This window comes from Athene noctua, chromosome 4 (assembly GCF_965140245.1).
Source record: "Athene noctua chromosome 4, bAthNoc1.hap1.1, whole genome shotgun sequence".
In the NCBI taxonomy this organism is placed as follows: domain Eukaryota; kingdom Metazoa; phylum Chordata; class Aves; order Strigiformes; family Strigidae; genus Athene; species Athene noctua.
This window is the reverse complement of record NC_134040.1, coordinates 68513280-68529407: the sequence shown is the minus strand read 5'-3', so window position 1 is coordinate 68529407 and position 16128 is coordinate 68513280. Positions and strand designations below refer to the sequence as shown.

The window sequence follows — 16128 nt, the reverse complement described above, 5'->3', positions numbered from 1 at the left end:
TGTTTCTGAGTTTAAAGCAGAGGACTCACACATACTTGCAACATTACTGTATATCTGAAAAAGCTCTAGTATTAACTGGTAAATATTTAGAGCTGAAACTTTTTAATGTTTGAATTCAGCTTTTTTTAAGAGCAGTGATACCCACACATGAGCTAATGCTGTTTCTGAAGGCCTGAAAGTTGATTCTCTTAATTAAGGGATATTGAATGTATTTAACCAAATAATATACTAACAGTGCGTGATTAGCAGTACTCTCATCTTCTCCTGTTGTGAAATTAGCGTAGGTTTAGCAAAAAGTTTTAAAAATTCTACTAGTACTGTGTGACCTCTTAAGTGAATCAGCCTTTTAAGTGAATCAGTGCTGAGGCCGTTACTCCACCCATGGTGCTCCTCTCTTCCTCTGCATCTCCTTGTCTGTCTCCTGAACTGTATGTGTTTTCTCAGAGTTTTACCCATGACCCTCACTAAAATGTAGTGATTATGATATACTAGGAAAGAGGTATTTGCTATATTTAAAAAGTGTCAGCGTTGATCTTTGTGAGATGTGTTGTGCCCATGGGGGAAGAGACCTACTTTGAAGTAGGCAGGAATGAGCTTGTCTAGTCGGTGGGTTTAATTTCAGTTTACAGTGGCATCTGCTGATCTGTTTGGCGATACCGTGATTTTTCATCTGCGTTACCACGTCGGTGGAAGGGTTAGGCACTGCAGTGCTTTCAGAATGCCTGGAATCTTGTAATTTTCAGGGGTAGACTTTCTACCTTGATAGATATATAAATCTGGTGATAGCATCTTGTACCACATCAAAGACAGCTGCGGCAACTCATTCTTCAACTTCAGGCTGTGTTAAGTGTGTGCTGTCCTTTCCTAGTAAGTGTAACCATGTCATATCCCTGGTTCAGCTTAGGGTTTTTTCCCATCTAGTGTGCTCTGTTTCCAGGACTTTCTCCTACAGGTGATCTCAGTTGCCCATCTTCTGATGAAGCTTTTTACTGAAGATGCAAATACATTGTTTTGATCCTTGTCTGTCCCTGTTTCCCTTGTGTGGTATTGTTACCCCCTGGCTGAAATGGTGCCTTGCCTACCTCAGTCCTTGCCTGAACTGATTCTTCAGTGTTGTTCAATGCTGTCTGTACAGTAATAATTTTATCATGATCTTTTTTGGGGGGAGGATGGGGAGGATGGTTGTTAATAGGAAGGCAGACATCACGGCAGCAATGTATATAGCCATATATATGGCTTTGGAGTTACACAGCTGACCGCAGTAAATCTGACTGAACTTGTTACTCCCTTTTAAGTGTAACTTGGACTGATTTATTCCTAAAATATCCCTAAAATCCAGAAAGGATAGAGACTGTAGTCTCAGCCACATTCGGGTAGCTGTGCTCTTCACACAGTTTACTTGAAAGAAATTTTCAGAACATGCATGAACTTAGTAGAAAAAGGCTAGATTATTGAGGTACAATGGTACAATTTATGCAGAATAAATAAAAAAGAATATTGCAGCTTATCTGAAGACAAATAGCAAGCTTCATTCTCCAGTGACAGCAATTACTTGCCTTTGTAGTCATACAAAATAATTCTTTTGTAAGAGAAGAAATTCCACTGTGCAAGAGCAAATATTTGAAATGGAGCAAGTGATGTGTGGGAGTTTGATATGTTCATGGAACACTGTTGTGTATTAAAGTAGATAGATATTTTTCCTTTACAAATGAAGGGGCTGAAGGTACTGGAGATGCTGCAAATTCTGTTCACTAAATTGCCACATGCATTTTCTTTCCTTTGCCCTTTTTTACTGACTTCTCATTTGATATGCCTGGACTATTTACAGTCCTTACTTGCAGGTTGTTACCATTGTCCTGATACAAAAGAAAACGCTTTCTTAATATGTTGTGAAATATAACATGGTTTGTAATTCTGTGTGTGCTTTTAAAGACAAAATGAACCACCGAATATAGTGTTGTCAGACATCACACTTTGACATGTTTGTCTGAATTGGTGGTCCTTTGCATACTTTGGAAATAGCACTCTGGTGTAATAATCTCTGGGAAAGTAATTTTTATTATTGTTGGCTCCTGTGTTTAGCATTCAGCTCTCAGCTGACATACTATACATTATAGAAAAATGTTTGTGACTCAGCTAACAAGAACCCAATGAAGTGTCTAAATTAGGAATCTGGGTTTTGTGTCCTTTTTTGTGCTTTTTAAAAAATTATTATTACTGCATGCTGTCTCTTATTTGTACACAAGACAGTCAGTCCTCTGCATCTGTGTGTGGATGCTGGCAAGACCAAACTCCATCAGTTTTATATTAGCAGCAATTCCAGTTAAAAGAAAATTTACCATGTTCATACCACAAGTAGAAGGCACAGGTCTATCAGTATAGAAGGCAGAAGTCTGTCAGACTTTAAATTATATTTAAGTATAGATTAATTATTTTAAAATTGTAATGCTGGTTTTGTGGCCTTCTTTCTTGGACTACATTCATTTAGCTGTCAGCCTTTACATGTAGCTATAATAAGGTACAATTGCAGCTTGTATTTTCATAGCAGGCTGAAGCATATATGTCTTGCATAGCTTCAAATGAATGTTTATCATAATGCTGGTTATAAAACAATCAGAAAAGTAAGATAAAGTATTTAACTGAAAGAGACGATGAATAGCTAAAAAAAAAAAAAAAAAAAAGTAACAACTCTCCAGTACAAAACTGCAAGCTCGTTTTGTTACTCAAGTTATTAATAGGTACCTCTGAGAATTCCTGTGATTTACGGACTGAAATGTCAAACCTGACTGTATACAGATTTTTAGAAAAAAACAAAGATAGTAAAAGTCATGTGCTATAGCATAAGGAGGGTGGGTTTTTTCATTTGATGTGCTTTGTTACAGTGTTAAAGTGTATCCAGATTAGGTCAGTTCCTGGGTTTTGCAGCTAAATACCCAATATGAGCTGAGTCCAGCTGCTGAATGTGAATTCCTGTGAATACTGGGCACTTGAGAATGAAGTTTCTTGAGTTACTGTGAAGAGAGTTGTTGGGGCTCTGAAAGGCACATCTGCTGCTCACTAAAGGAGTCCTTTCCTTTTGGTAACTCCTCACAGTTATAAATTCATAACCTGAAGTGTATTTTCAGTAGTTTCAATGTTACTGTGTGCTTTAAAAATCAAATATAGTTGGCTTATTTCTTTTGAATTAATTTACTGCCTCATTGTAAGACATTAATTTAATTTTACATGTATTTCATCCAACAATGCTGTGAAGAATTTTTCAGGAACACCCTCGCTTGAAGCTCATCAGTAAAGGCCTGATTTCTTATACTTGGTGACTTTCCCAGGTTTCCCAAGCATGTCCTGGTTTCATTCCTGTATTGGGATAACTTTGTTCTGATACAGCCCTCAGGAAGGAGGCAGCCATCACTGGACTCAATAAATGTAGGGCAGTCTCCATTAACAAGAGACAAATTTAAACCATCCCTTTTGTGGTAGGTGTGAGCAAACCTCTCCCTGTACTTGTGTGTGATCTCTCTGCAATCTCCAGTAATAAAGAACTGAAACCATCAGCAGGCTGCATGATGTAGTCCCTTGGGCTGCTGGGCTTATGTAAGGAGTCCAGTCTTTCATTCGGGTGTTTGCAGTCACGTTTCTCTTATTTCCACTTGAACTTCTGTTCTGCCTTCTGAGTAACAGTTGAGACTTGGGTTTGAATAACTTTTTGCCAGCAAAGTAATATTTATTATTTTTGGGTAGTTTGTACTATTTAAATTTTCTGAGCAGAAATTCCCTGAAAGATGAAGAAAAGCAAACAAAACAGAGGTATCTTTATCTGTGCATACTATACAAACACTTCAGAAAAAGGAGAAAAAATGAATATTGATGCATCTGTTTTCTGTCTTTACTACAGGCGTGCAGGATCCTCAGCATGAGAAGATAATTACTGTGACTACTAATGGAAGTATTCACAGCCCCAAGTTTCCACACACGTACCCACGCAATACTGTACTAGTGTGGAGATTAGTAGCAGTAGATGAAAATGTATGGATACAGCTTACTTTCGATGAAAGATTTGGGCTTGAGGACCCGGAAGATGACATTTGCAAGTAAGTTCTTTTCCTTTAACTTACAAAAATTGAACAGAGGTGTGTGGGATGGAATAAAAGTGTTGCTCAAGTTTTGCAAAAATGTGACACCCACATGTCAATGTATTTATAAAATACATCTTTTAAAGTATTAGTTTATTATTTTCTTCTGTAGTGCTAGAGAAGGATTTCATACTTGAAAGCTTTGGGATCCTCTCATTTTTCCTTCTGCATTCAGTGTCTGGGCCACAGATATTTTATGATACAAAAATAAGAAATAATTAATCTCTCTCTCAAGTAAAAGTTTTGACATCTGAGAAGATATTCTTGACAGAATGTTAGGGGAATGAGTATTTAATTTTTACAGAGAAAATTTAGATAAGCAAGTTACCTGAAGTTGAATTCAGGTCACAACACCATGCAACATCCCTGTTCAAAAAAATCCCAACACCCTACTGCAGGATATTTAAATGGCCTTTAATGGTCAAGTTTTCAGCTTTCAATGAAAAACAGCACTTACAGTATTGCATTAACTGACATTCTTCAGTCATATTCTCTTTTCTCGACTACAAGTATTCTGGCTGCTCAATCACTGCACAGGTTTTTGTAGGACCTGTGGAATCTGTATTTCCTTCCTATGATTTGCAGCTGAAGATTTTGTAGCTCGGGAGAGAGGCAACATGACATAACAGGCATCAGAAGGAATGTAGTTCTGAACCGAGCCATCTGATTGATTATGTTTTGCATATTTTGTGGAGCAGCAGGGACTGACATTATTTATATGCTTCCTGTGGGTGAGTGGAAGGGGAGAGATCCTAAACTCTTGTATCCTGTATCTGCCATCACAGCAACACATCATAAAAAAACCCTATGTGTGAATAGTGGTATGTTGTATGAACTCTTTTCGGTAAATTAAGTTACAGATAAAATACGTCATTTCCTCCTTTGATGTGTTCCTGGAGAGGTACTTCACAGAAGATTTTTCTTTCAAAGTAGTTTTTTGGTTTGTTTTTGTTGTTGTGTTTGGGATTTTATTTTTGAGTACCTTGTACTCACATTCAATTTGATTCTTGCTTTCAGTTTTTCTAATTAATTAAAATTCCGTTGATTTTGTACATTGTAGCAACTTTTGATAGCAAATTCGAATTTCTTAGAGGCTACTTTTGCACTTAATTTGGGAGCTGAGGTTCACAGTAGATGGGCAGATATCTCTTTCATAAAAGAGAGAAGTATTTGTCAAGGCCATGTCAAATATAAATACTAAGTACTATAAACATATGTTTGCTCAGATGAGTGCACTCCCTTTGCACAATGATTCTTTTCTTTAAATGAAAACTTAGCTTGCTTTTTCTTTTCTTTGCATATGGCAGAGTGAAGTGGCAAGTGAAAGAAAATCCAGGTAGGGTGACTCATTCGTCCACTTGCAAAGAAAAAAGTAAGATAAGTTAAAACATTTTTAACATTATAACTAGAATAGTATTTTAATGGGAGTACATTTATTTTAAGTAAACAATGTGCTGAATATAAAAGTACTGCTCCCTCATAATCTTCATTCAGTCGTAACCTCATCAGGCTTGTATTTGTGCAGGGATATCGGGAAGTTGTATGAATGCACTTCCTGATAGATGCACTTTTGAGGACACATTGGGCTTTTTCGCTTGAAAGATATGACTCATTGAAAAAGAGAGTTATATTGTTGTTTTTAAGCAAAATAGAAAAACATGGCTAAGGTTCCTATGACATTTAAATTCCGTAACAAAGTAAAGAAAGAGAAAGTGTACATAGTTTGATGTGAAGGGAGTATAAATAATTGACAACTTGAGGAATTAGTTAAACTATCTCTGTTTTAGTAATGTAAAACAATTCTACACAGCCCAAGTAAGTTACCAGTTATTAGAGTAATATCTCTTTATAAGTAATGTCTTGCATTTCTTATCTCTCATTGTTCCTAATAAAATTATTTCTTTTTCTTTCCACTACCTTCTGTAGAAAAGCTAAGGATTGTAATTGACTGCATCCCATACTCTTTATTATTCCACTGTGTTTCTGCCATCTTGAAACACATAAATCAGTATTGTTGCTGTAGAATACTTGACAGTTTTTTCAAAGGCAAGTTTATATGACAAAGGACAGAACAAAATATGACATAAAATTTTAACTTTATACCTTACAGTGACCTGATCCTTTAGTTTTGACCTATGGCTGAAACTAGTAAAAACTGCAGCCTAGTAACGTTAGACCTTCTATGCAACAGCCTACACTTCATACCAGGACATCTTTCTCTCCTCTCTAGTGTATGGGAGGACCTTGTGAATTACCTGCTGTGGTCATTGCCACAGTTTTCAGTTCCTCTACCTGCTTTTTAAGCTGCATATTCTGTGCAATAACAGAGATTTTTCTACCATCGCTATAGGCTGTAATGCCCTGTAGTATCAGCTCACTGGGCTAATGAGAGAATACAGTGGAGTATATTAGTTTAGGATAATTAGCAGCTTTTAAATCCCACAGTAATCCAAATATTGCTCACACATTGGAAAAAATGAAACAAAAATTTATCAAGGTATATAAGACTTTTTTTTTGCTTAACGTAGTTCTATAACAGGAAAACAATGGAAGTGGTAAGAAATGTCCTTGTATCCTGAAGTTATGGCAGGTTTTTGCCCGAATCTGGCTGACCTGACCTCCACACTTTCTCCAAAGTAAGTTCTGACATTTCAAGCTATTCTGTGATGTCTTTTCATTCAGAAGGAATATCACATTTTACAGATACAATGAAGGTACCAGTCTAGTCTCCACTTAAAATACTTGTACATTTAAATTTAAATACATTTAAATACTAATACAGCCTTACCTGGAACAGCATTAAAATGCATAGTCCTAGTAGTTGTGCTAATTCTCACCAATCTTAACAATGATTGCTGTGTTCTGTGTGTTTTGGAAACAAAGTTTAAATTATAGGTTTTTAGAATAAACTTCTGATATTTTGCCTGCATTTCTCTAGGTGTTTTTGTCCGGGTTGTACAGTTGTGATATGTTCAAAATTTATGCAGTTCACCTCTGCATTGCTTAAAATACAGCTAATAATTTTTTTAACAATAGTACTACTTCATCTGTGCTGCATCCTTTCTATGGTCAAAATATTAAGAATCTTACTGTGTCCTTTCCGAAGTGAACACAAACTCCAATTTACGTGGAAATTAGATCCATGCATGTATCTCAGAAGAGATTTAGGTTATTTGCTTGATAATATGGATATGCAAATCTCTGCAATATTGCAGGAATTTCACTGTCATACACTTTGTTTGATTTAATTTGTGACTTGAAAAAGAAAAAGGTTACAAACACAAAGATTCCCCCAGCAAACCAAACAAACAAAAAAGAAGGATGCAGTCTCCTGGCTGTTTTGTGCAGAACTGTTCAGATGATAGAACTGACAGTGAATTTTCCTTACATAAAGGAGTTTCTAGCTAACAGAGGCATAGTGGATTTACATTCTGTATGTCCACCCTTTCTGATGAAGGAGAGAAGCAGCTTTTCTTCTGCTGATATGATAGCTGGTATGACAGGTCATTATTTTCATGATGCTAACCCCTCAATGCTGTTTTAGTCATGAAGCCGTTAGACTTCAGCGCCTGACAGCTCCTATCATCAGGGAGATGCCATAACTCTTCTTGACCTAGAGGGACTGATTTTTGCTCAGTTCTTGCTTGTTGTCCAAATTCGTTGCTTTCTGTCCCTGAACATGCAGTGATAAGAGCTCTGTGATAAACTCTGTGACATGACATAGACTTAGCTCTCTTCTAGGAAGAACGTGGATGCTACAGCTGCCTTTAGAAGGCAGTTGGATGTTGTGAGTAGGTTGTACATTGGAGCATTACAGTGCAAGGCTGCAACAGGAAAAAAACAAACTCCTCCCCAAAACCCCCTTTTTTACGTTAGTAGCCTGTGTCAAACTCACTCTTGCCCTGTGTACAGAATGGCTCAAGTTCATCTTAGTGGTGGTTGCAGCTGGTCTTTTTAATCATCAGATGTTTACAGACTGTTTGACTTTTATTATATATAATAAAACGCAGAAATGTGTCACAAATCCAAAGTGCAATTACTGTAGATAGGATGATAAGGATAAAATACATGAGTAAAAGAATGTGGAACCAAACAATAATTGAATAATAGATGCCATTTGACTGTTACCTTCATATTATGATAGCTATACTCATTTCCAACTCTCTTCAGTCCTCTAATAATGTAAAATATGAACTATGGTCTGTTTTGGCGGGGGGTGGAGGGGCTCTTAGCAGATGCATCTGTTCATGTAGTTGAAGTGAAGCATTTATCTATAATGTTTTGAAAGAATTCCCAAAGCTTGTCTAGTTAATATGTGCAATATTTAGAATTTTTGCCTGAAGAAAATTGGTTAAGCTCAAGGCAGCTGTCAGTGCTAACATGGGGTAAATTCTATGTGAGTAGTGACTTTTTTTCCTCTTCACATCAAATTAAATACTTAACTCTTAATATCAGAAATGTTCTTCCTCTGAGGATTCTTAGGATGATGCGTCATGATACAAAGCCACATGCATTAAATTTACTACCTCCTTTTTCCCTAATCTTTCTATAAGCTATGTGATTTCACTTCAGATCTGTTGTGACTGAACTGTGCCCAAGCTATTCCCTTCCATTCAGGAAACACTAAGGTTCTGTGGTGGAAACTGTAGTCCAACCGGCTTTAACAATCATGCGTTGCTAATGAATGTATTATTAGGAAATTGGTGACAAGGGCTAAAAAATTGGAAGATTTGGCACAGTCTCACAAGACTAAAACAAGTGTATTAAGAGGAAACATGCAGGCACTGTCTTTAGTCAGTAGCTATGAAGAAGGAAAATATTTGCTTAGGTGTCTTTTTTTTTTTTTGACATAAATTGTGTCAAATGCATACCATGGAGTGATAAGTTACGGTAAACACAATAAAAAGGCTAAACATTTTGTTACATAATTTTCTAAAGAGACCTTTCTGTGTAATATAAGACATAATGAGTAACTTACAACATGTGGAGTTCCTTTCTTGTAATTGCTACAAATCTGTACATCTAGCATGTGGAGTAAAATACGGATGCATAACTGCAACCCCTGAGTGCTTCAGTAAAAAAGAGGATAAATACTTTGCTTCTGTTTAGCACCTTGTCATGGAAGCACCTTACAGCATCAACAGTGCATATGCATGAAAGAATAATGTCAGTATGTTTTTCTTTTAAAAACGATTAAATTCCAACCCACACCCTGCCCCACAGAGAAAATAATAAATTTTTTTGGTTTGCCTCGAGTATATTATAAAGGCAATATTGATGTATGTGTGAAGAACATACTAATATCAAGCATAGATTCAGGAAAAAAATAACTTTTTTTTACATATTAAAAAATAACTTTTTTAACACATAAAGTAAGAATTAATTCTGGGGCTTTTGAGGGCAGTGAGTTCCTTATCAAGGTCTAGTTCCTAAGAAAATTTTTTTCTGGACAACTGGTGGGCTGTCCTTACTGCCAGACAGTCTTAAATACTTCTTGTGGACTGTGGTTACAGAGGGTGAAGTTATCTCTTGGGTAAGTACAAAGTTCAAGTTGGCTTTGAATAACTGGACAAAGACCTTTAAATGAACTCTGTATTTAAAGAGGAACTGGTGCAGACAGTGTTCATGGCGACTCATGTAGCTAAGTAGCTGGGCTGCTGGCATTTGTGCTTCTACCACCACCCCCACCGCCCCTTCTCTTTTGAAGATGCAGGGGGTTGCTGCTGCCACCTTATTTGAAAATTCAGAAAACAGTGAGGAGTCCCCAAAATTTCTATGGCTTCAAATTGGAAAAAAAACAGCACCAAACCCCACAGACTCTGAGAGCAGAAATTAATGTTATAGTGAAGACCAGTCCTTAAAGATCTTTTCTGACAGCTGTTGCTTTAGAATTTCAGTGTGTTTCATTTAGGCCACCTGTTTTTTACGAGATGTTGCACATATAGGTGGGCTGGCCTCTGTTTAGGTGACTTTACATGTCAGTGATACTTAAATGACTCTTTCATCATTGGCTATAACTTCTTCAGCAAAAGTGAAATTATACTGAAGTTAAATTTTATTATACGTCTGTTCTGCAAGTCAGTTCCATTTGGATAGGATTAAATTCATTAGTATATGGAATTATAAAAAGCATATGAATTCTCATTCCTCAGTACACAATTTCTTTTTTTTACCTGCTTTTTTTTTTTCCTCAACACATACATTACTTTTTAATCATTTTTATTTAGAGTCTGAAAGGGGATCTTATAATTTAAATGTCTGGGATGAGTTCTAGCATTCAAACGCCTTAGATTGATTGAAATACTGATAGGAAAGAATTATTATGAAATAGCTAATTTAAGGTAAAGTCCTTAGTAGGAACATTGATTACTGATGGCAGGAAGGTAAGCATTTTAGGAGCAGTGTGTAGAAAATGCCATAGAACTTATGTTAAGGCAGCTGATGGAGTAATTTCTTCTGGTGTTTGTGGGGTTGGTTTTGTTGGTTTTGATTTTTAGTTGCTGAATCCATTTGCAAGACAACTAGTGATACCAGTTCAAGAGACGTTTAAATATGGAAGTGGATTTAAATGGAGGATGAGAGTGTGGAATGAAGATCAAAATTTTTAAGAAGTTAGATTCATTTAGGACCAGACTCCTTTGGTTATCTAAAAATTGTTCTTTACATACAAAGAAAAATGACAAGGTGTTATTTCTTTCACGTGAGTTCAGTTGTAACAATATTATTTCAGTTTAATGAATGCAGAAAGTCCAGTAAAGTCATGCATCCTGCTTTCTTACGTTTTGAAGAAAAAAATAAGTAGTTTTTTGCATCAAAATAAGTATCTGGATTGTTCCTTTTCAATTCTGATTTCATTGAAAAAATAGAGGTTCCTTGTATTTTCTTTTTTTCATTATTATTTCATTTTTTAAGAAAGCTCTTTCTTTTCGACTTTCCATGAGTCCAGAAAAAAATTGATTCTTTGACTACCAGATGACTGGAACACTAATTCATCTTTCAGCAGGTCCCATTCTGCTGGTTTAGCTACTGTCCATAGTTCACACTGTGGCAGAGGTGTGTACTGTATCCAGAAGTATACACATTCCTTTGGGTTCTCTATGGCTTATTAGAAGTTGCATTCTCATGTTAGCAGTTTTGTACATGTGACAAAACAGGTATCGCTGGCAGTAAAAGATGATTAAAAATTAGGAAACCAAAATGCAGTATGGTTATAACTAAGACTGCTCTGTTAACATATACTTAAGCTTCAAAAAGAGTAAACTCAGTTTTGCAGAAAGTGTATATAGATGCAAAATTGTACTCTAAGCAAATCAGAGTGAACCATAAGAAAAGGGAAGAGAAGGAGTTGATGCTCTGAGTGGAATGGGAGGACAGCATAGCCTACACAATGTGATCAGAAGAACATGCTGCACAAATTAAGGGGTTACCGGTGCATTCTTGCCTACCTCCTTTTTCCTCCTTTATAGTAAATCCAGCATTCATTTTTAGTATCCACTGTTGCTGAAGGACACTATAATGGATATTATTTGGCAAGTAATTTAATATCTATTTACACAGCCCAGATGAGTGTTAGGAGAGTGATTGCTGATGAGTGGGCAGATGACATAATCCCTTACTCCTTTTTCACACCAGAGGCTACACTCATTGACTTAAAAAATATTTTAGGCTCCTTAAAATTCCTTCCTAGTCCTCTCAGTCTCAAGCAAGCTCTTTGAATAAAGTAAACTATGTCCACGGTATCAAAATATTTTTGTAAACGGTCCTAATCCTAATTTATTGCTTCTAAAATTGTTTCATGTTACTGTAGTTGGCTGTGTTTCCAATGGTGTAGACTGAAGTTATTTTCTTTGAAAATGAGTGTGGTACTGCTGGGTCTTTCTTCTGTCTCAGGTACTCTGGGAACAGTTGTTATCAGTGAAGTTCCTCTGCTCCCAGCCCACCACTTATTAAAAGATAGAAGTAAATGTCTACTATAAGGGGGCACAAAAACATACCATGTGCCACCACCACCTGAACTCAGGGGTATAGACAAGCCCTGTAGCCACCTGCAGTTTCTGGTGTGTCTCTTTTAAGTCCTGATGTCAAGAGAAATGCAAGCTGCGAAGGCAGGCCCAGCAACGTAATCTAAAGTTAGCCTGTGTAGTGTCTAAATATTCCAGTTTATACATACCATGCACTCCTCCCTGATGTTTTCTTGCTACTGAAAGTCTAAGTAGAGTTAAGCCCATAGGATCACTGTCAGGTTTATAAACAGCTTTCTCCTTTTTAATTAGCAGGAATAGCAGACATACCAACTGTCCTATTCCTAGATGGACAGTTGTGTTTCTTCACCTGTTACACAGCTTTTCTTTTTTCTCTTCCTCTCCTTCTCCTCTTCCTTTCCTCTCTCCCTCTCTAGCCCTAGATGCTGTGGTTGCTTCTTTATGTGTATCATCAGCCTTTTAACAATGTATGCTGCTCACATGAGCTAGCAAATATTGTCAGACAAATCATTAACCCTTCTGTCTTGCACTTGGTGCTGCTCTGTTAGGATGAAGTAGACATGAAATGTAAAGCAATTTACATTAATCAGTTCTCATCCAATCGTCAGGGTATCTGAGAAAATGTATATGCATAAGAAACTCCAAAAAGGAAGATTACTTTTTCTAAAAAAGTTTGATGGTCCTGTGGGAGTGTCCTAGGGGTTTTGTAAGACAAAATAAATAGATCTTTTTCTTTTCTGACAGTAACATGAGAAGGGGGAGACCAGTAAACTAGCAGCAATTATGAAGTACTGCTCCAGACTAGCTTTATATGCTTATATGCTGTGACTGGATTAAAAATAGGTTTGCATAATTTGATGACAGTGTATTATAACTAGGTAAACTGAAGTGAGAGGAAACACTTTATACTCTTTAGGTGAAAACTAATCTCCTGCTAGGGTTGAGAACACGTTGTTTCTGCCTCATGTGGTGTTACATGACTGCTCGGTTACATTATAGGGATTTTTCACTCTCTGTTCAAGTAGCAATTACTAGCCTGTCCTGAAGCAGGATATTGGACTTCATGACAAATGGTCTGTCCTGGATTGGCAAATCCTGTAGCAGCCAAGAGACCATATGTTATTGTGTCACTGAACTAAAGAAATAAAGGTGTTTTCATTTAAATAAACATAGATAGGAGCCCAAATCTCCATTGAGGTAGGCAGGAGAGAGGGGAAAGCAATAGGAAAAATGACCAGGTGTGTAATGCTGCTATATCATCAGATGGTGCTTCAGCAGAAGGAGTGTTGCCTGCACTGCCCTGGGTGAATCTTCACATGCTGAAAATGCTCCTTAAGAATTTCTTGTGTGTTTGTTTTCCAAAATATGCCTTTGAATATGTGATGGTTTGACTTTGGCTAAATGCCAGGTATCCACCCAGTTGCTCTATCAGTTCCCTCACCCCCCCCCTCCTTTTCCCCTTGTTCTCTCAACAGGGCAAAGAGGGGAAAGAAGATAAACCAACCCTTGTGCGTAAAACAAAAGCAGTTTTAATATAAGCAAAATGAAGCAAAGGTCCATGCACGGAAGCAAAAGCAAACAGATTTATTCTCTACTTCCTATGGGCAGGCGATGTTGGGCCTTCTCAGGGAGCAGGGCTCCAATACGCATAGGGGTTGCCTCGGAGGACCAAGGGTGACCCCACCCCCTTCCTCCTTTCTCCCAGGTTTATACTGAGCAGACGTCACATGGTCTGGAATATCCCTTTGGTCGGTTCGGGTCAGCTGTCCTGGCTGTGTCCCCTCCCAAGATCTTGCCCACCCCGTCCCACTGGTGGTGGTGGGGGGAATGTTGGAAAGAGCCTTGGTGCTGTGTAAGCCCTGCTCAGCAGTAGCCACAACACCAGGGTGCTATCAACACCCTGCCAGCTCCCAGCGTAAACCACAGCACCATGAGGCTGCTATAGGGGAAAACCAATTCCAGTTCAGCCAGACCCAGTACAGAATATTACTAGGAAATTGCTTAGCCAGTAGTTTTCACATTGTTGACTGGAGCCATTGCTACATTCCAGGATATAAGGAATGCGCATAAAAAAAGAATTACCATTTGGGATACTAGAATAAATATTTTAAATGCTGCTTGAAAAACCGTGGTAAAAACATGATTATGGATTCTCAGAAGCTGGAACAGATATGTTGACCACTGTGAACAGTATGAGCAGAAGCAGAAATTTTATAATAGATTAGAAAGAATACTTTACAACCTTGGCTGTTGATGTGAACTCTGAGCTTCACTAATTTTTTGCTTTTCTATAAAATATTGATCTGTACAGTAGGAACATATGATTTATTATGATCACTGTAATTCCCAGGGTAAAATATACCAGACTTTACAGAGAAGTACTGGGGAAAAGTTGGTAAGGCATTTCATTCTCCAAAATCTGGAGAGTGTAGTACTGCATGAGTAGGATACTTACTGAGCTGGTACGTTGTCTGGGAGCAGTGGGCCATCTCTTTTTGATGGGAAATATGCTTTGGAGAGTATAGTGTCCAGTGCAGCAGGACCTTGAATTGTGATAGCATTTTCCACATTGTGTTGCACTGTAAGTACATAATAATAGTAAATTGTATGGTTATTCCTTTTCAGGGGCAGGAGAAGGATGACAAAGACTAGGAGTACTAGTGTGCAGCACAATAAGAACATTATTCCTACCGTTTTTGTTATATGCATTATTATTTCAGTTCATAAGTTGCGCAGGATACTAAAGAAATCTGTGGTCCATACATGCAGTCAGTAGCAGAAAGCAGACAGACTGCAGGTGAAACAGTACATGAAAATGTTTCATGTAGATGTTATCCATTTTCTAGTCCTTGAAAAATAACCTTTCCAAGTGACTTCTTGGTTTTGTGGAAAATCTTTTTTACTCACTATATTTTATATAGCTACAGGAGAATATGTAGTCAAATAAGAAAAAGGTAAGCATAGCATAGTAACCCTAGGTGATGGAAACTCACAAGAGTTTTCCAAACTGCCTGTGGAACTTCCTTTGAATTTTAAGATGAAGGCCAAGGTAAGTAAATGGACTGGAGCATCATTTGCAAACTGATTCACGTGTTAGTATGTTTTTCCATCTTTCCAGTATTCCCAAATTCATCTTAGTATTTGATTAATAGTAATGTTGGTATGAAATTTGATTCACTTTTTGTTTTGTATCTCTGTTCTACTTATAATGTGCCATTTTTAGACCAAATTTAAAGAGAGCTAAACCCATTTCTTGTCCTGACTGACATTAGGAATACCTGCCATTCTTTGATCTAAAGAAGATAAGTATGGGTGGCTTCTAAGAAATTTGGCAATTGGCCTTTTAAAAGGAGTAGTTTGGGAAACCATCTTCTACCCTTCTTACCTCTACTTTTGATCTGCAGGATTATAATGTCTCTTTCTATAAGATTCTTATTCAAGTGCTTGAAAGAAAGTATCAACAGAAGTTATATCAATATAAATTAGTTTGTAACACAGACTGAACTGGACTGAATTCTGTGGTTGCTGTATTCCTGAAAGTACTTATTTACATGCTTTATCCATCTCAGTAGTTTAACATATGCTTACAGGGTTGCTGTCTGAATATAGAATTGTTTTGGTTTAGAGCCTGAAGTACACTTACCAATGTATCTAGTTTACAATTTCTCATTCTTGTGGAAAAGTTAGTGCCCCTTCCTTCCCACAAGGCAGAAGTTACGTTCAGAGACTATAGGATATTCATGTGCTTGAGATGGGGATACTTAAGTGCTTACCAGTGCACCCAGATACCAGTCATGATGTTTTATTTCCTGGAGGTGTTTTGTGTGCTGATTTACTAGTCATCAAGGAAAGGATATGTTTTCAGCAATACTCGTTTTATCAATTGACACTGAAGTAAACTTGTGATAGAAAGGAGTGTTTTGGGGAGGAGGGTGAAGAGATACATTTCTTTGGATTTCTTACTTTTGCATGCAGTGCTTTGACTCTAGTTCACCAGGTGACAAAAGCTACTATGC

General features: G+C 37.3%; 1 protein-coding gene across 1 annotated transcript in view; it reads left to right on the top strand.

The window, feature by feature from the left end:
* PDGFC (platelet derived growth factor C) overlaps positions 1-16128 on the top strand; it is a 134543-nt gene that overhangs the window by 74016 nt on the left and 44399 nt on the right. The window contains exon 2 of the mRNA XM_074904053.1: positions 3893-4088. Coding sequence (XP_074760154.1) covers positions 3893-4088 — 196 coding nt within the window. The remainder of the gene's footprint in view (positions 1-3892; positions 4089-16128) is intronic.